Source organism: Pipra filicauda, unplaced genomic scaffold (assembly GCF_003945595.2).
Source record: "Pipra filicauda isolate LSUMZ 115617 unplaced genomic scaffold, ASM394559v2 scaffold58_size5111680_pilon, whole genome shotgun sequence".
Taxonomy (NCBI): Eukaryota; Metazoa; Chordata; class Aves; order Passeriformes; family Pipridae; genus Pipra; species Pipra filicauda.
In genome coordinates, this window is record NW_024104742.1 from 2757044 (window position 1) to 2777580 (window position 20537).

Below are 20537 nucleotides of genomic sequence, written 5' to 3' on the forward strand. Positions count from 1 at the left end.
CATCCCTTCACTCCCCTAGGAGTAACACATGTCTGTGATTGTTTCTGCTGGGCTCACTAATCCAGCAGCTCCCTTCAACATGCTGGACAGTTGGTAGAGGGTGGAAGGTGAGGGAGGAGTAGAACTGTACTTGTTAAGATTTAGGACTGCAATGAAGTGTGTAGTGAATTTTAAAAACATTGTTAAGATCCAGTTCAATGGTTATGAGCTAACAGGGTTTGTTGTGTGAGTAGAAATGCTGGCAGGTCACTTCTAAAAGATGCTTTATGAATTAAAACTTGACTGTAGTATGTTGAACCTCTCTACAGGACTAACCAGAATTATTTCTGGTCATTTTGAAGACATGACAACAGATGAGACAAAGTTGAGTCCGATCTATGCTAATGAGCATTTCCTATTTGCATTATTGCTCCTGATGCCTGTAGCGGCTCCATGTGTGTTTTTCTTACAGCCTCTGACTTCATCTGTGGTGATATTTTTCTCTTAAATAAACACATTTCTGTGTAGAAACGTAAAAGCTTTCTTATTTGTTATTAAGGTTGAAACCACAAAGAGTATTGTTGTTCTTAAATAAGTTCTTTGTCTCTAACCTGCCTTTAAGGTGAAATTAAAACACAGAGAATTCAGTATGCAAATAGCATGCACACCAGATGATCTGAAGAAAGCCTGCACATTTCCATAGAAAACAAATGTGAGTGGAGGAAAGCAGATGCTTTCTACCAACGGAGTGTACATACAGTTCTCTAGAGGACCTGAACAGCAATTTATTTTCAGACTGCTGGAAGTATGCAAATTCCTACAGAATTAAATGTGAATTTAAAAGAAATGGCATCTATTAAGGACAATACTACCCAAAGAGGCAATTGGGAACTTAATAATTTAATCAAGAACTTGAACAGGCTCAGCCGTATATCTAAAGTCAGTGACTCAAATGTCATCTGTTTTTAGCAAAGACATGTTGAAAAGATGTCTTTTAAAGTATAGGCATTTGGAGCATTTTTCTGTGACCATGGACAAGTATGTTTGTATGGTGTGTATAGATTTTTGGATGATTCTCCATCAAAAAGCGTCATCTGTTCACTTGAGCTGCTCATAGGATGTAGTCAGTGATACACGTGTGTGTATCACCAGCATTATGTTGATTATTTTTAACCCAGCAGTTCTGGGTAAGATGAGTTATGTCCTGACACACATGGAATCACCACAATTATAAATTAAATTCTTACTGCTGGATGTTGTTGCACCTGATGGCTGTAGGACTGGACAGATGTTACTGAGATTACCATCTGAAGGCAAGGGCTGGGTCCGAAGTGCAGTGGCATAAGTCTTGCACGAAGGGATTGCTGGTGAGGCAGCACTCAGCTGCATAGACGTGGGAGATATGTATGTTTTCCTTCTTTATGCAAAAGCACAGTGTTCCTAAAGTGGGGATGAGCATACAGGATGGCAGAGTTCAGGCTCGCCAGACACTCTTCCCTGTGACCCTCACAGAATCCACCTGCTCAGTTCATCCTACTGCCTTTTTGTCTCTTAGCAATTCCATTTAATGACTCTGTTTGTACAGAGAGATGCCCAAGTGGGGTCAGGGAGGGCAGGAGATGATGTGCAACATAACATTTAGTAGAAATTTTGACAAAATGCTTAAGGTCAGATGTATCCATTTAGATGCACTGGAAGTGACAAGTTTTCAGGCCTTTTGAAAGCTGTGAAAAGGCAATGAAGGTCACTGCTTATAACTTTGGGAATTTGACTTTAAGCATTCATGTATGACAAGGCTTGGCCAGGGTTGTCATGGCAGGAAACTCCCTGTACAACCTGAAGCCCACCCAGCCCTGCTGTGCTGGTAGTTTAATAAAGACAGTGAGTGGCTGGGCTGTGTCCTCCACCTCTCATACACTCCACAAACAAGGAACAAAGTAAACAGGAGTTTAGTGAGTGGGTGGATATAGTATTACCTCATTTCAGAGCAGAAGACACTGTGATCACAAGAGTGAGTTTGCTGGGTAAGGTCATCTCTGCAAGCGGAGTCTCCTCAGCCTTGTGAGTTACTCTTCATTTTACTCTGCTCGTGTGTTTTAAAAGCAGAAATTACTACATCATGTCCATGGATTGAGCATAAAAGATTACCAGAATGATCATTCTCTGGCTGTTTTCCACTGGTTGAGAGTCACCTTACAGCTGAATAATATGTCATTTTTTTCTTCACACAGGTTGTAGTCCTCGGCAAACATTCTAGAGGCTATCACTACATGTTAGCTAACCTGGTAAGAACTTTTCTAAATGACAAGTATAGCTGCATTTTAGAGGGTAATATATTCTGTTCAGGTTGTGGCAACTTTAATAAGAAAGTGGAAATGCATGGATGAGTTCTTGGATTTTGAGAAATTACTTCAGTAAATGCTAGAACTGGTATTTCATTTTTACTCAGTTATGGTTGTTCTTTTGTCTGAGAATCTCATATCCTCTACCAGTTTTAAAATAATAATTTAATTGTATGCTTTGCACTGATTTCTGTCCTCATAAATTAAATGTTTGTGGCTGTAATCTTCTATGTAACATACTTTATATTTAAGTACTCCAGGAAAAATAATTTTAGCATATTTATGTATAAGTGGTAAAAAGCTGAAAATTAGAACAATTCCATTAACTAAACCAGCCAGACTGTTTAGCTTTTCTTTTGTATTTCAGACTGTAGGGCTGTGCCTTTGTATGTGCTGACCTACCAGGAAGAGGCAGGACATTTTTATTTGTATCAGAGCTTCTTCTGGATTGTAGGATTGACTTTCAGGGACTTCTGTGATGCCTTTGAAACACCATCTGCTTAAGTTCCTTATAAACATCTTGTTTTGTAATTAATCCTGCAGGAAGACTCAGTTTTGAGTTCTGTGTCTACTGTGATTGGAAAAATGTTTTTCCAAACCTCACACTTTCTAGTTAGCAATCCTACTTACTCAAAGATTTTCTATATCCATGTTTTGGTGTGATTAAAGCAGAAAAGACAAATTTTAAATTACTCTTATTTAGTATAAGTACTGTCTGACTTTAAAATGTGTCATTTTGCATTATAAGAACCAGTCATGATCTCACTGATTAGCGTGTGCATAGAAATACAGAGGTTCTTATTCTGGGTTGCCTTTTAGCATGTGTAACCATTGACATTCAGATAAACATGACTGCAATCAAGTCATACTAATCAAAAAGACTCCAATTTACTGCCTCAGGTATAAATAACAACAGAGTGGGAGAGAATCATCCCCATTCTGTTTGCAAGTGAAATGCTAAGCGATGCTGTGATGGAGAACTGCCTGGCAACAGGTGTGTGCTTTGCCTCCACAGAACAGTTGAGTGTCGAGTGGTTTTCTGCTCCCAGCCCTGAACCTTCATTTGCACTTTGCTGTACAAATGGGATTTGAGGTCTTTGACCAGTTTCATCATGCTGAGGACAACAGAGGAAATAGTACTTCAAGTTTCCCCCCAGTTTTCTTTCTGACTGGTGAACATTACATACCACGTTGCCACAATCCAACAAGGCAGTTTTGTACTGAAAGAACAAAAAGATGTTTTAAATTCTATTCTGTGTCTCCTTGGTAGAATATTGTCAGCTAACAAGAGGAACATTAATCCATTTCTTTTGTGCTGCACTTGTAGCAGGTAAAACTGAGCCAAAGAAAAGGGACTTTGGATGACAATGATTCTTGTTTTCTACATGTGTCCTCCCAGGGTTTCACAGACATTGTTCTGGAGAGAGTAATGCATGGAGGTGCCAACATTACTGGATTCCAGATTGTTAATAATGAAAACCCAATGGTTCAACAATTTCTACAGCGCTGGGTGAGGCTTGATGAAAGGGAATTCCCTGAAGCTAAAAACTCACCATTAAAGGTATTTATTTTAGCCTGACAGTGATGGCAATGATATGCTTTTAATAATTATTTGTGACTTTTTAACCTCAGATATTTGCATGTGTATGATACAGATCCCTGGTTAGACTGTACTGCAACATTCACTGCCCTTCCAGAAGAAAGAAGCAGAGGCTGGTAGTCAGACACAAGTGCCCACCATGGTGGGAGTTCCTTAGAGGCAGAGGCTTGGGCTTGCAAATCCTGTCGTTGTGCAGTGGATATAACAACTTTTGACTTGAGCTTCTTGAGTTAGTTTTGGGGTGGGGGTGGGGGCTAATTAGGTTAGGGTTTAGATGCAGACTGTGGATTACTAGTCCATTTAAATGGTAATAGAGAATTTCATGTGCAAAATGTAGTAGCTCTGAATTCACTGAGGAGCCACTGCTACCTCACAGTCACTGCTGACAGTTGCCCTCCTAATCTAACCCTGTATTTTGCACCTCTGTCCTTTACTTGAATAGTCTGGCCATTATATCTGCAACCAATAAAATTTTTCAATTTTTTTTGAATGGAAGTCCCAGGTTCACCAAAACTGTCATAGAGTGAGTGAAGTAAATGCCATTCTTATTAGGAGACTGGCAACCTGTTACTCTCTCCCCCAGATCTTTTTGTGCCTCTACTATAGCATCTCTGTAGTAGAGATGCTATTCACTGTCCAGTCAAGGAGTGCATCAAGGATACTCTGTCCAGGCATGGAAATTATAAAATCTTCTAGGACCACTGCATATTACTAATATTCCTATTACATTCCTTCTTTCTCTTCTTTTTGTGAGGGTTGTTCTTTTTCAACAATATCCATAGGTGAATGGATATTGGTCTGGTGGTAGATGAGAAGATCTTAAATTCTGTCGCTCCCAGAAGTCCAGTCAGGGAAGCCAAACCTAAGAACCACAGCCATAATTAGACAGTTCATGTCTTTCCTGTTAATTTGGGTGGGACACATGCAAGTTGATGAACAGATTTGGATTTCAAAATTACTTTGATAAACTGGGATCATGTCTTGGTATTAGTAAGACAAAATTCAGGAAAGCATTAAAATACTAGATAGGAAGGAAAAATCTCTTCCAGTCCCATGCATGGGGGGTTACCAGGGTAGGTGGCAGTGCTGGGTTGGACTAAAGACACAACAGGAACCAGTTACGAGGTTCTGCTGCTTCTGGCAGTGCCATTCAGAGATACACTTTTCCATCCCTGGGAGCATATGATTTCTGTGAGGGAGGAAAATTATCTTAATCCCACACCATCCCACAGCCTTGGTGGGCATTTCAGAGGAAGCAGAGAAAGGCAAACAGAGGCCCACAAAGCCCAGATTAGTGTATTGTTGCCCGTGGATTAGGACCTAGTCCTGCTTTCTAAAGCTTCCTAGCAGTGATGCAGAAGTGAAGATAAGTATCATACTAATCTTAAAAGCTCTGAAATACATACAGTTAACCTGAGAAAATTTTATTCCACTTGAAAGCAATTTACCTTGAGGGAATAATTATTCTTCCTCCTTAACAAAGGTTCTTAAGTATATGGTACAAACACAAAGATTACATTACCTTTGCACAAATGTATCGCTCATTATAGAAATGTGCACAGTATTTGTCAATCAGACAAAAAGCATACTTAAAAATTGATGTACAGTATTTTTGATTAGGAAATAAAATTGCCTAGAGATTAAAGCCCCGATGTTTAATTTATTCTGTATTTTATCAGCCTTTCCCTTCTTTCTCTCTTTTTTCTCTTTGCATGCTCATGCATTTATAAGTAGAATTCAAATAAAGTAGAAAATTAGATAGCTCTCTTGGCATGACTTGGAAGGGACTGCATTAAGGTTACTGACAATTGACGCAGTCTGCTGAAAAAATTATCAGTGTGTAAGTTTTATGTAGTGCTAGATTGGACAGCTATTACAAGATTTTTTTTTAATACAAGAACAAATACCTTAAAAATACTGTCTGGTTCTGTATTGTTGCGTGGATTGTGACGTATAACCTTTGTTAACTTTCTAAAAGAGGAGAGAGTGATCATTGCAAAGCACTACAGGGAGAGGTGCAGGTGGGCATGATCAGAGAATGCCTGTGCCTTTACAGGCAGAGGAGGAACCACCACACACACCCAGTAAGAGTTTATAAACTGTTGTTGTTTAAAGGTCAGTAAGAATGTCTGCTGTATAACGTTTTTCACAGCCCTACCTTTGCACTCTTTTTTAGCAGACAGAATTCTCTTGATCTGCACATGCAGACGCCTCACTGTGTGCAGAATTCATAAGGGCTTCTGTCAAACTGAAGGATAACACACAGTTTTAAGAAACGCAGACCTTCAGTTGTGCTATCCTGCCCTACAGGATAGAATTAACTTCTTCTGAATATAATAAATCTTATCCACAAAGAGAGAATCAGAACAAGCAGTTGAAACTTGGATTTCGGCCTAACTCGTGCATGGGCAGCACGTCTTCTGGCACGAACTCCAGCATCAGGTTCCTTGGGAGGCAGGGTCTCTGTGGTACCACAGACTGCCAAAAGAAGGGCAGGAGCACCAGTACATGCAGATCCCTCTTACATTCTTCTTTTTTCCTCTTCATCCTCTTACAAACGCTGTGGAAATATGAAGGATCAGTTACAAGAGGGTTGAAATCTGGTCTTACACACTGAACACATTTGATTGCTCCCAGTAGGTGTGTGCTGACAGGGTCTCCTCTACACAGACCCTGAAGTTAGAGGTGTAATGCCAGTGAAAGCCAGAGATGTCACATGCAAAGTCCAGGAGGGACAAACTTTCAGACAAACACATAAATGTGGAAAAAATGTGAAAAAACCCCCACTTCCATAACATTTCCTAGGAGATACTAAATTTATAGCACCAGGGGGTGTCACCAGATATATGTGACAAGCAGTGGACGAAGTTGACAGCAACAGGAACAAGTAAGTTAAGTTGTTTGGGAGTTTTGTTCAAGAGCTGCTGCTACACACAGTTTCCCACCCTCTGCAGATTTGCCATGGAGTAAGGGAAGGCAGGTGGGAAATTACTGAAGAGATGTAATGCCTAAAGTGTATTTTGTGATTGCTTGCCTGTATAGCTGTTTTCTAAGAAAACTAATCTGATCTGTTTCTTGCCACAGATGCTACCTAATCAGAATTGTGATCCAAGCAGAAGTGATTTATGTTAACTTCAGTTCAAAGCTGTCTTGGCAATCTTGTTAAAACAAAAAAAATTACTCCAAGCAAAAACCCACATATGAGCTTTTCTTTGGTAGCAGTATGGTCCAGCATGGAACTGCAGACTTTTGTACTAACCTCATTTAATGAGGTTTCCAATTAAATTGAAATTTTGTGCAACTATAAACTGGTTTTGTTATTTTGCTGCTATATATGCTATACAAAATGAAAATATTTTTAATTTGTTAATTGAAATAAGTTGAATTTTTAAACTAACAAATCACCAGCTGAAAGACAGAGAGCAAGCAAATGGCTTGGCAAGCATGATTCTTGTAAGAGTGTTCTAACGAAGAGGAGGACTTCACCTGACACACGTGGGGCAATTCTAAGATCGCAGTTTGTCACCATCTTCTCTTTGCCCCCATTGCAGTACACATCTGCACTGACCCACGATGCAGTCCTGGTCATAGCAGAGGCTTTCCGTTACCTCCGAAGACAGCGTGTGGATGTCTCCAGGAGAGGCAGTGCTGGAGACTGCCTGGCTAACCCTGCAGTACCATGGAGCCAAGGAATTGATATAGAAAGAGCGCTGAAAATGGTAAGGGCGAGTGTGCTGGCTAATGAATGTGTGTATTCCACAGCAGCAGCAATTCTGCTGGGACTGTGCTTGTGTCCTGCCCCGTGTACACAGAGCTCCTGCCCTCACACAAACAGCTGCAGCTCCTCAGGGGGAAAAAGAAAGAAAGTGAAAACAAACTTAATGACAAGCTCCGAAGGGTGGATAAAATGTATTCAATGGAGAGCAAGGCATAACAAACTAGCTCTCAAAGCTTCGGCCACAATCTCATCCCTCTAATACTGGTGCAGCAGCTGCCTGGTTGTTCACACCAGAGCACCCACAGTCCCTCAGATCCCCCGTCACACCCCAGCTTCCCCTGAGAGTGAGCATGAGCCTTTTGCTGTCAGACATGTATTGGGGGGTTCTAAAGTCTGAGCCTGCAAATCTGACTAAGAGAACTAGAGTGGGTCTACAGCATGTGTATTGTAAATCTTGCAGGAATACATGTATTTATGAATTTAAACACAAGTGTGCAGTTTTGTTATTTTGACAGTAAAAAGTCAACTCAGATTGGTTTAAAGCAGAAGAATTGTTGTTGGTCACAGCAGTACTGCTGGATTTCAGCACCAGCCTGAACCTTGACACAGTTTAGCCTCCAACCAGTTCTGATTCCTGGCATAACACTCAAAACAGATTACCTGCTGCATGGCCAATTTTTTATCCCTGACACTAGTTATAGTATGGGATCCTACCTCACTTATGTCTCTAATGTTGTTGATTTTTCACTCTTCTTATGCTGCTATTTGTGTTAAAGCTAGTGACAATGAAAAAAATTGAATAATGTTTTTGTAGATACAAGAGACAAAAAGTCTGCTTTTGATCTGGCTCAAATAACTCTCAAATAAACCTGTTAGAATTGATTATATTAATGCAGACATAGAGCTGGAGTGAGTGAGATCAGAATTAAGCCCATGTTAGGTGTAAACAAATCCTAGGTCAACCTTCATACACTTGGCTTAATTACTGCTTTTTCTCAGTTACCAAATTGTTAAGGATTCTATCAGGAGGTTATAATGAATTGTGGGCAGTTGTAATCGGATTATATTGCTCTTAGGAGTGAGAGAGGTGGTTCAATCTCACATAAAAAGAGCCAGAGCTCTTTTTTATGCCATTTTGTCACTTCCTAACTGCACATTCACTAATGTAGTGTTGCATACTTTTGAAAAGAAATAACTGAATTCAACCTTCACAATAGTTAAAGAATTTATACTGTCCATTTGAACTTAATTACAAGCAAAACATAAAACTCCTCTGAATGAGGTATGAAGTATTCATGTCAGTAGAGAAAACTAACACTTCTACAGGACACTCCCTTATTTAGGAGAATTTTTTTTTAAAAAACATATTAAAAAATATTATAAAAAGCCAAACTCATGATTGGCAAAAAATGCAGAAGTTTGACTTTTGGCTGGTTGCCTTGTATTGTTTTAGCTATCCAAAGTCATGCAAGTGAGTTTTATATACACCTCCAACAAGAGCTACCCAAGACCATCCCACAGTGCCTTCCAGTCCCCATCCTGTTCCATCATCCTCTCTCCTTCTGTTCAGACAATGATCTTGAATCTTTGCTTAGGAAAAAAAAAAAAACAACTCTGATTTAACAATGTTTCCTCTCTACTCTGTAGCATCAACTCAGATAAGAATATTTTTTTCTGAGATATCCTTGAAATATCCATCCCCTGCCAGCAGAAGGTTCAGTACCACACTATAGTTGTCCTGCTGGCCAAAGAGAAATAGGCATTACTTGAATCTTCTTCCCTACAGCCTTGAAAACTGTGCATGTCTTTGCTTCTGAAGCTGATTCTAAGACATGAGGTCAGTGGCAGTTTGCCTGAGCAGATCTGGACACTTATAAATAGTCACTGTGTTTGTGATTGCCTCCACATGCTGCTACCAGAAGAGTTTCAGTCCTGGTGAGCCTTCCTGCCTCGGTGCAGCCAGGTTTTGCAAAGTGCTGAGTTTTCCACTAAAGACAGAAACAAATTAAATTTGAAGTCCAGAGGTGTCCAGTGCACGAAGCTCATGTCTCCATGCACATCAGGATGAAGTCGGTCTAACAAGCTCTGCTGGGACACACAGTCACTGCTGTGCTAAGGTAGCCAGACAGCTTCCAGCAGGAGCCAAAAGCAGGCACAGCAGCTCACATCTGGATGCAACTTATTTGTCAACTACCCTACAAATACATTTGCTCAGTCCACAGTTGATAAGACCTCTTAGGGTCAAATTTGGTTTTCAAAGTCCATTTCATCTCTCTAGCTTTCTGGAGATGAATAACTCACATTTTCTTCCAGCCCCCTGTAATGATATAAACTATTTTAAGAAAGGTTCAAATCCATTTACTCGTATGTCCGTCTGAATTTGGCTCACTGGATAATTTAGGGTCCGTGGAATTTTGGTTATTTTATGTAGCCTTGTCCACTATCTCTAAACTGTGAACAGCAGATCAGTCACCAGCCCTGAACAGTTTGCCTTTGACTAGTCTAACATCACTTCTTCCTGGAACTTCCACAGTTTTTGCTAAATATTAAAGCTAATTTACCCCTCCTGAAGTTTGAGACTGTTACCTCTTCTGCCTGAGATGACAGCTTGTCGGTGTTGCTAAGTGATGTGAGTGAAAATACCTCATCCTTTAATACAGGGAAATAAGAAAGACTTTTTCTTTGAAATGAGGTACTTTATACTTCCCCTTTGGATGATTCATGTGAGTAGGCAACGCTAATGACTTACCGTCTGCACACCCATCCATCCCGACCGAGACCAAAACTCCATAAGCGGTAGAGGCAATTGTCTGTGCTCATTCAGAGAAGACATTCATTCCTTTCTCCTGCACTGGGACTGATCTTAAAATAAAGCACTTCCTGGAATGTGCTATGTCAGTCTGGTCCACACTGCAGATCGCTCTGTACCATGTTGTGAGGGGTTTAATGGCACTGAATTGTTGCTCGTGCCTCGCTGGTGCTCTGTGCTGTACCAGTGAACCCAGCGTGACCAAGCGTGGCAGAATCAGTCTTTCTTACATTTAACATGCCTGCAGGGCTAATTTCACTTAAATGCAGCTCACTCTGCGGCAGTGAGTCACCAGCTGAGTACTAACTAACAAATATGTACAGCTGGAACTGAGAGAATTTGGATTGGTTTTGTTTTGAAGAATATAACTGGCTGTGTCAAAAGCACTACCAGGCTCTTACATAGATAAAAATTTGGCTAGAGCTAGTGGGTTCCTGCAAAATATAACAGAACAAAAAGATAAAGTGAATCTTTTATTAAAATGTTTTTCCTGTTTTTTCCCTTAAGGTGCAAGTACAAGGAATGACAGGGAACATCCAGTTCGACACCTATGGGCGGAGGATGAATTACACCATTGATGTGTATGAAATGAAAGCTGGTGGGTCACGGAAGGTGAGTTTCAAGATATGCATCCAGATTTCACACCTTCACCAGAAACTAATGAAACAAAAATACCATAGAGGCAGTGTAATAACGGGGCCCTGAGAAATCCCCACCTTCTCTGCTGTCTTCCCTATCCCAGGAACCTTCTCTATTCAGTTCCTGGACTAAACCACTCACCTTGCTTAATGTCTTCATTGGTTTCCATGTCAACTTCAGGCACAACTTCTTCCTTTAAAACCCTTCTGGAGGTTTTCCACTGCCAAGCATAATACCTGCTGTCATGCTCCTGTGCTTAGCCTTCTCTTCTAAATTTTTTCAGTCTTTCCTTCCCTAACCATATAGTGCTTTAGAGCCATAGTGAAGCTGGAACCAGTGAAACCTTCTGAAATTAACAGAAAATAAGTTTGATTTTAGTTAGAATTTCCTACTCATTCTCTTGTCTCCTAAATAAATTATAGATCCTAAGTGGGATAATCGCCTAGTTCTGTGTTATAAAAGACGTTTAAGGCAGATTTTCAAAAATAATTAGGTAGATAGGGTCACAGAAGTACTGAGAGAGGAGTCTGCATAGCTGAGTCTCTTAACTCCCCCTGATTTCACCTGGAGATAGGTACCTAACCTGCTTGGTCACCACTGAGACTCCTTAAACACTTCTGCACATGTTTGATAACAAAATGCCTGTGGACATGGCTCAGGCACTCATGTAGGTGTACAGTGCAGCCAACAGTGTTACTTCTGTGTTGTGCAGAAATATAAAAACTAGTGTAATAGCCTAGTGGTGTAGCCACAGCACCACGAAGGTCAGCACTAGCCAGCTGATAAACAGTCACCTCACAAAGGGGTTTGTATCCTGTACTGAAGATAAAGCTGCTGTGCCTGCATTGCTGACAATGTCTGCATCTGCTCTCAAGCCAGCTCAGGAAGGTCTGCAGGGGCTGTATTCACTGGCCAAACTGCAGCAGAATATGGATAAAAATTACAAAATCAGAGAACTTTATTCAGAATGCTGGGCAGTTTATTTTCTTGCCTGTAGTATATTCTTATGCTGTGGAAACATGGGAATTTATTCCACAGGCACCACGATGATGTTGATTGAGATAGGGGAATTTAATATGTATTTTCACTTTGATTTGGCTTGTGCTTATTTGCTCTTGGGATTGAGAACATTGTTTCTTTAAGGAAATTAACTTAAAGCTAATGTGGTCCTTTAATGACAGAAACAGAAATGTGAGAAATGTTACAAACCCATATGTTTTGACAGTTTCTTTTATAAGTTCAGGTACCAGAGTCCTTGTAAAGGTATGTAATGAGATAACAATCTCCATTTTTATAGGCTGGTTATTGGAATGAATATGAAAGATTTGTGCCAGCATTAGATCAGCTCCCCTCTAATGACAGCTCATCTGTGGAGAACAGAACTATAGTAGTCACTACCATCTTGGTAAGTTTTATGTTCTTAGTGTGTTTGTGTTTAGGAAACAGGACACGTGGCTCCTGAGGTGTGTTAGACACCTCGCCAGGAGGCAGATGTTGAATACTGTGTGACTTCAAGTGACTGGAAAGTTCAGTATCTCCCAGAGATGTTCTGAGGGCTTGACCCTGCAAACTTATCAGTAAGTTTGCTCACAGGAGGAGCTCACTGAGCTCACCATTGTGTTTTGCTGCTTCTCAGACACTTGAACTCAATTAAATGCCTCATGTAAGTGAAGTTATTGTGCATGTATATAAATGACCATAGGATCTGGCCTTTCTGCTGTAGGGTCAAATCTTGCACCCCTCACTCAGGTACAGCTCCTGTAAACGCAACCCCTGTGGACTGAGTAAGGGTGGCACAATGAAGCCTGTAGAGAACTGGAACTGCTCTAGCACTGTGTGAAAAGCAGCCTATACCTGTGCAATTCCAAAGGAGCAAAGCTCTTCCTGTGTCTCACGAGCAGCAGCACCTCCCAACGCCTCTACAGACCTGCTCTGTACAGTATTCATTGTGACTTTTGTGCCTGTTACAGTTCTGCTAAGCATGAGCCAATTTTATGCTATTTCCTGAAGCATTGTATTTTATACTCCTATGGATTTAGCGAGATGTAACCACCATTTCAGCTAGAATTTCCCAAGAAGGCTAAGGGAATTCAGTGACAAAAAATTCTGCTGAGGATTTTAGCCTAGATTCCCTTAGGCTGCTTTGGAAATACCTCCATCAGAGCCCCATTCTAGATCACTGGGGCCTTAGGAAATGATGTTGGTGGTACAGGTGTTGGGTATGTCAGTCCTTAAACACTAAAACCTGAATTATTACTGCAGTGATGCTATTTGACTGCCTAATCAGGCCTGCAAACAGAAGTGTAACTTTGTTTAAAAATCCTGCTGTCTTCAGTGGGTCAGTACTAGGAATGCAATCAACAGTATGTGTGGCTGTAGGATCAGCCAAAGATTTTTAAACTGCAGAAGTCTGTCTTTCTAATTTCTGTACCAAAGCAGGAAATATTGTAAATACTAGCCAGTAATATAAAGGATAATAACAACTCTCATTTTGTGTGGTTTACAGCTGTATTTTACATTCATAGACTTTTGATCTTTACTTTTGTTTCAAAGGAATCACCATATGTAATGTATAAGAAAAACCATGAACAACTAGAAGGGAATGAGAGATATGAAGGCTATTGTGTAGACTTAGCTTCTGAAATAGCAAAACATGTTGGAATAAAATACAAACTGTCAATTGTTGGAGATGGGAAATATGGAGCTAGGGACCCTGAGACTAAGATATGGAATGGCATGGTGGGTGAACTGGTCTATGGGGTAAGTTTCTCTTAACCTTCATTTTACTGTTCTTTATAAAAAGTTATGCTCAAAGTTAATAAACTGCATAATAAAGATCATCTGTTTGAATACTACCTTTAAAATTCTAGATATTTCTTTGTAGAAATTTCTTTTAATAGTCTACTTTTCTAATTGTTTCATTGCAGGAAAGTGTCACTTTTTTACTGCTGTTCTCCAAATCAGAGTCCACAAAATGTTGAGAAGTAGCATTGGGCAAATTTCAAATTCTTGTTTAAAGCAGAATTTCCAGTTTGCCCTTCATATGCTGCTGCTTCATTTGCCACATCTCCTTTTTCTGTATCAGTCTCCTAAGTGCTGGGAGGGTGTCCCTCCCATTAAAGGTCTCATCTGTGATTCTGGCCCTCGTTGAGTCACTGATGCTGGTTTGCGTTTGACCAGAAACTAAAGACTCAGTTAACCCCAAGGTTGTTTTTATCTTTTTTCTTTTTAAACCCTTGATTTGGTTTTAAAAATCAACTGGCAGACAAAAAAAAAAAAAGCCTAATTCATTGCATTCCTCTATATTTCTATATTGGGTGTACATTGCTTTGTTTAGTAAGAACAAAAACAGTCCGGAATTGCCATTTTAGAAACTTCTTTGAAAATGAGAATTTTGGAATACAGATAAACCAGATGGAAGGGGGAGAAAATTGGCTCTGCAGAAAAGACTTTTCAAGCTGATATTTCATCTTTGCTTTTTTTTTTTTTTGCCCCAAATGCTAATGAGATGATTTGTGATTCCGCCCAAATCTTTTTTACAGTTTATTTTTAACAAGCTTTCCTCTATTAAAAATATCTGAGCAGAAGCGAATATTTCAATTGCTTCCTTTTGTTCCATGGCTGAGTGTAATTTCTAAAAGTCACCTCAAAATTTCCTTGGGATAATACATCATCATTCTTGCAAAATGTTTGGTGAGATAATTCTTTTCAAATGAATCAGTCTTCTTAAAATAATTACTAGATTTGCAGAAGTTTTCTTACTCTGGAGCAGTCAGTTCTGATGCCTTATTATATATGTGGTAGTCTCTTCAACCTCAAAATATTTTATAAAAATAAAAATGTTTTTGTGGTATCATATTATGGCAGGAAGGGAAATGTACTGATGAGAAAGTAAACAGGGGACTGGACCCCTGGATTACATCTTTGCTTCCCTGTTGCATTGAGGTTTGACGTTAAGCAAACCTTCTGAACTCCCCATGCCTCAGTTATGCAACTTGGGAAACTGATGTTGGCTCTGTTAGAGAACACAAGTCCATTGAGAACCTCTGAAGCAAAGGTTTCATTTAGTTCCGAGCAAATTACATTGCACTGGAAATCTAAACCCTCAGTTTCTCTGTGTGTGGTTCTAGAAATATCAAGAATATCAGCTGTAATTGGGTCCTTTTGATCTATTTTCAAGTGACAAGCAGTTTATTCACTTAAAAAAATAATCATACCATAGGCAAAAAGCAAGGCAAAAGAGAACCTGAACTTGCTGCTAACAGTCAGGCACAGGGACTGTCTGCACTAGAGGAGGAAAGGTGTGGTGTGGGCAACTTCTGCTGGGACTTGAGCTGAGTAAGATGAGCCTGTGCAGCTGCTGTGCTATGTAAGATCCATCAGGATAAAGGGCCACAAAAATGCTCAGAGGGGTGGAGTACCTCTCCTATGAGAAAAGACTGAGAGAATTGAGACCGTTCAACCTGGAGAAGTAAAGGCTCCAGGGAGAGTTTAGAGCACCTTCCCGTATCTAAAGGGGTTACAAGAGAGCTGGAGAAGGACTTTTTACAGGAATGTGTAGTGATAGGACAGTAAGCAATGCCTTTAGACTGAAAGAGGGTAGATTCAGATTAGATATTAGGAAGAAATTCTTTACGGCTCTGAGCAACCTGATCTCATGGAAAATATCCCTGCTCATTGCAGGGAGGTTGGCCTAGATAGTCTTCAGAGGTCCCTTCCAACCCAAACAATTCTGTGATAAACAGGTTGGCTGCAGCTGCCTTTTCCACAACCCCTCGGGACGAGCCTTGCTCAGAGAGCTCTGCCTCCTTAGCATCAAACTTAGCCCTGTCCATGTCCCTGTGACCAACCATACTTGTGACCTTTCCACACCAGCAAGACCAGCCCTGCAGGCACCACAGACCGTAGTTTAAAACAACCCCAAACCCACCCCACCATGCTCATTTTCCCCTGCAAAAAGGTCTGTCCCTTTGTGTTCTGAGCACAGTTTGCATCTGTGTTTTCTTGTTAATGAAAAATTGAGGAATGTTTTCCTCCCTGACCCCCAACAGCTCCTGTGCGCAAGCTGTGAGCTCTGTTACTGAAGCCTCTTCGCTGCAGTGCTCAATTATTCAAAGGTCAGAGTCATCCCATGAGGTTTGAGTGGAGGCCCAGGTTAATTCCTACAGCCCTGCTCTGCTGAGCCAGCTCCCCGGCCTGCCAAGCTGAACTGACTGGCAAGCTCCATGGAAATCCACCTGGATTTCTGTAAGCAGAGGAAACAGCCCATGAACTCTGAGTGCAAACCTCACCAGCCCTCCAGACCTTTTCCCAGCTCTATTTGCAAACATCATGAAATACCCTTGGCCTCTTCCTCCATCTGTTGAGAGGGGGCTGTGTACCACACTCATGAAAACGTGCACTAAGCACTTTGAAGATGAGAAATGCTCTAGAAGTGCTAATTATTTGGAGCAAACGCCTCATTTAGGTACTGACTTTCCTTTATCTCTCAGGGGCTTAAAACTCTATTAGGGAACTAAAACTGTACGTTACTCTAATGCCCTTGTGAGCCTTGTCGGCAAAATGACTGTCAAATTTGGCTCCTCTGGATTCCATTTTGGGAAGACAAGAAGGAGATTAGATTTTAAGTATCTTTATTAGCATGTATGGAAGACGGACTTGGGGAGATAAAAGGGTCCTGATTGGTTTTGGTACCAGTTATCCAGCAGCTGAGCTGAGTTGTGGCAGAAACACAATCCTTTAGATTGCATTTGTCTCACATAATAAACAGGGACTAGTCATTTGTCAAATACAGTGTATTCCTGACCCAACAACCTCCTCACCACCACCTGGCACTGCTGGGGCTTTTTGAATACTGTGCCCTTTTTTGCTTAGCCCCATGCATACGACTCTTTCCTAAAATTGCTCTTAGGACAGTCATAGGAAGTGAATGGCTTGTCATTTTAATGTCAAAACCCTAATTAACTATATTTAATGTTTGGTTTGTGCCAGTTTCTTTGTTACTGTCGCTCTTGCTTCCTGTGGAACGCAGCACAGAGCCAGGAGAGAATATGCAGCCTCCAGACCACTGCTTGGAGGGCTCTGAATGTCAAGGAGCAGAGGGATGGGTGGGATGGGAGGGGGCTCAGACTGCACTGAGCTGTACCCAGAGCAACAGGGGTGCTGTGTCACTGTGCTACAGGTCCTGAGGCTGCCCAGCACAGCCCTGACTCCAGGGTAAGACTAGCCAGAGGTCAGCATTAACTAGGCTGACTGGAGCACTCCTGGGAGTTACACATTGCCATTTACCCACTAAAATACTTCCCATTAGAAATTCTCCCTCTGCTTTCTCATATCACGTCAGTGGTTGGAGGCATAAAAGTCTGCTGTGCCGTAGGGTCTCCGAAGTCAAGGACAATCTCAGCTCTCCCTCTTGGGCCTTTCCTTGCAGCTTTGCAAGGGCCTGTACCAATGCACCTGGTTACTGAGGGATGGGAGCCCTGGAGGCAGGGAGTTCTGCCTGAGCAGATATTCCCAAACTCCCTTGCTTCAGGCAGGAGAAGCCAGAAGTCTTGTTAGAGAGGAGCTAACAGGGCTTTGTGGTTTATTAGCAATTTTTAAATGTTGGTGATAGTAGTAGGAGTAGAGATGGTAGTAGTAATAATAATTAATAATGATAATGAAATTTGATGTAAAATGAAATTTATCTGATTTTTTGTAACTCAAAAAGTGTCAATTCAGGTTGGAAAAAAACCTTAATTTTGCTCTTTCATTCTGATGGTGTCAAAATAAGGCTTCATCCTAGCAGAAAAAAAACTACCAATTCGAGCACTATTATTGTTTTAAACTAAGAGCAATTTCTAAAGCATAGTGGAAACTTTTGACAGAACAAAAATAGAAAATAGATAAGAGCTTTTTTTTCCTGGACATTTCAGATGAGGGAAAGTAGCTAAATCATTCTCAGACCAGGAGACTGAATCACTATTTAAATCTAACCAGCAGAGCAATCCAGCAGGGCAAGTGCTGTCCTCCAGTAACCCATGGGCCGAGGATGTGCCCTCAGCTGGGGCCGTGGAGCAGCAGCACCTCCCTCAGCACGGCCCCATGAGGCCAGTGCTCGGGGCTTTGTACCCACCAGCTGCTGAGCACTAGACAGTCGTCTTTTCTCTTCTGTGGGGTCAGCCTCTTTCTGTAGGCTTTTATTTCTTCTTTCCCTTTTAAAGCAGGCTGCTGTTCTTCCTTCCCTGTTCAGCCAGGGAAAGCCGTCCCTCTCCGGCCCTGATGCTTTTCACAGCGCTGAGGCTAATTGACAGGAGGTTTAACACAGATCTTAATTGTAACTACAAATGCTTTGGGAATGAAAAGAGCAGCCAGACCTTACAGCCTTTAAAACTCTTCTCGGGTTAAAAAGGTCTTTGTAAAAACCTTTCACTATGTAAAATAGCACAAAGGAATGAAGCAGGGATGTAAAGGACAGGCAGTCTCCAGAATGCAGCAGTTTGTCAGAATGAGGCCACCAACACATCTCCCTGCCTTTAGTAGACTGACCAGCTTCATGTGGTGCTGGCCTCTCAGGCTCTCCCAGCAGTTGAAGAAATGCTGCAGATGGCATCTACAGCCTTTGAATTGTAGGAGAGAGGAAGACTAACTCAATTCCTAGTTCTCATCAAAATGTCCCATGTGCTCTTAGTCCGTGGCAGAGCCTGACTGTGCCATGAGTGGGTGGGTGAAGCTTGCCATTCCCTCCTCACCCCTGGTTTCTGCCATGGTGGCACTGCCACGCAAGGGGACAGGATCACAGCCCTGGCACAGAACCACACTGCTGTGGGCCCAGACTCTGGCTGACCTGGGTCTCAGCACAGACACAGGAAGCACACATGCCCACAGCTCCAGAAGCAGATGTACCCTTTATGTCTCCATCTGCGTGTGGCAGTAGTGTGTCAGAAAGAGCTGTGGGCATCCACATAAAGCACAAATGGACTTAACATTGACAAACTGCAGCAGACAAGGCCAACTGCCCTTTTAACACCTTAATACCTTTTTACACTGCTCAGCTAGTACACATTAAGATTTCAATGCACAGCATGTCCCTAGTCAGATATCAGCTGTTGGTTTTAAATAAGTGTGAGCTAGTGTGTTAAAAGCACATTGCCCCCATGACCTGGCCTCTCAACACACCCCAAATATCCTTGGGGATACTGGCCTGTCTTTACAAAGTTAGCTTTTGCCAGCAAATACCACAAGTGATGTGTCGCTCTGTCTGACACTCTTTTCTCATACCTGGAAACCTCAGACTGCAGGGAGAAGTCTTAAAACATGCTCAGAGTCAGTCACCATTCCAACACAGTCTCTTCTGATGCCTCAGTGTACCTGTATTCAGCACTTTTGGGGTGCCCAGATGTTTGGCTGCCAGTGGAAGTCAGACAGTGTCTCTTTGCTTCAGTCTGCACACAGAGTGCTGCCTTGCCATCACACAAAGGTCTTGCAAAGTGACTGTAGCTCAGACCCACTTCTTGCAAATTGACACACGAGCAAAGGAGTTGTTCAGTTCTGCGGGCAGGAATGACCCCAAGCACGTGCAGGCAGGAGCATAGCCTGTATCTCTTGCTGTCTCTAGTGCATAGCTTTGAAGTTAGGGAGAGTCATCTGTAAGCAGAAGAATTCCATCCCTCCTTTTGGATTACAGAGGTGGAACATCTTATCTTTTTTCTTTTCCACATAGAAGGGGATTTCCATTTGCTGTTTTTTCTCCTTCCCCATAAGAGTCTTGAGGTTTGCAGCTCCCTGGGGTCAGCTTTGAGCAGAGTGGGCAGCGCCTCTGTGCTGCATGTCCTCTCTAAATCCATCCCTCCCACACTAGTAGGCAAAGACAGAACAAGCCTCAGAGGAATCCATGACATTTCTTGCCCTGCTCAAATGCAGTGAAGATGATGTTTGAAACGCCATTAGTCATGAGTGATTAGCAAAGCTTAGTTGTTGAGGTTCTTAAACCCCCTCCAGTTCTGCACAGAGAGGGACATGTTTCTGGTTGTGTTCTTTTTTATCGAGCTCAATTTGTATGGGTTCTGCTTATCTGCAGCCATAACAGGGAGGGAAATTCTCAAGAGTGCTGCAGTTATTAATGATCCTTTAGGGTGCTTAGAGCTCTCCATAAGCTCTCCATTTCATACTGTATCTCTAAATAAATAAGCAAACTGCAAACTGGTTTTTAACCTCCCTAATGCAACTAATATTCAGGGAAGTGGTGGGCAACCAGGCTTGGGCACTGGATTGTAGCTGGTCCACCCTCAGTGCTCTGGTTGTTGATGGTTTCCCAAGACCCTGCATGTGAACTGATGTTTGTTCCCTCTGCAGAAACCAATTGCTGCCATGTTCATTTAGGGATGAGGGTATTTGCTGGTGTTTCCAATGTAGTGAACACCTTTGGTAAGAACAATAGGAAAAGAGGGAGACTGAAATGTGTCAGAAAGA

The 20537-nt window shown here is 41.6% G+C and overlaps 1 protein-coding gene across 6 annotated transcripts in view; it reads left to right on the top strand.

The window, feature by feature from the left end:
- The window catches only part of GRIA3 (glutamate ionotropic receptor AMPA type subunit 3), a 146281-nt gene that overhangs the window by 80713 nt on the left and 45031 nt on the right, over window positions 1-20537 (top strand). For 5 of the 6 annotated variants that reach the window (XR_005565953.1, XR_003539858.2, XM_027716383.2 and 2 more), the window contains exons 5-10: window positions 2211-2264; window positions 3721-3882; window positions 7473-7640; window positions 10956-11060; window positions 12385-12492; window positions 13641-13847. Coding sequence is in view for 4 of the 6 variants with exons in the window: in XM_027716383.2 (XP_027572184.1) it covers window positions 2211-2264; window positions 3721-3882; window positions 7473-7640; window positions 10956-11060; window positions 12385-12492; window positions 13641-13847 (804 nt within the window). In the remaining 2 variants the exon portion in view is untranslated. Of the gene's footprint in view, window positions 1-2210; window positions 2265-3720; window positions 3883-7472; window positions 7641-10955; window positions 11061-12384; window positions 12493-12836; window positions 13178-13640; window positions 13848-20537 lie in introns of those variants that run through there. The other variant, XM_027716387.2, reaches the window with a different exon arrangement.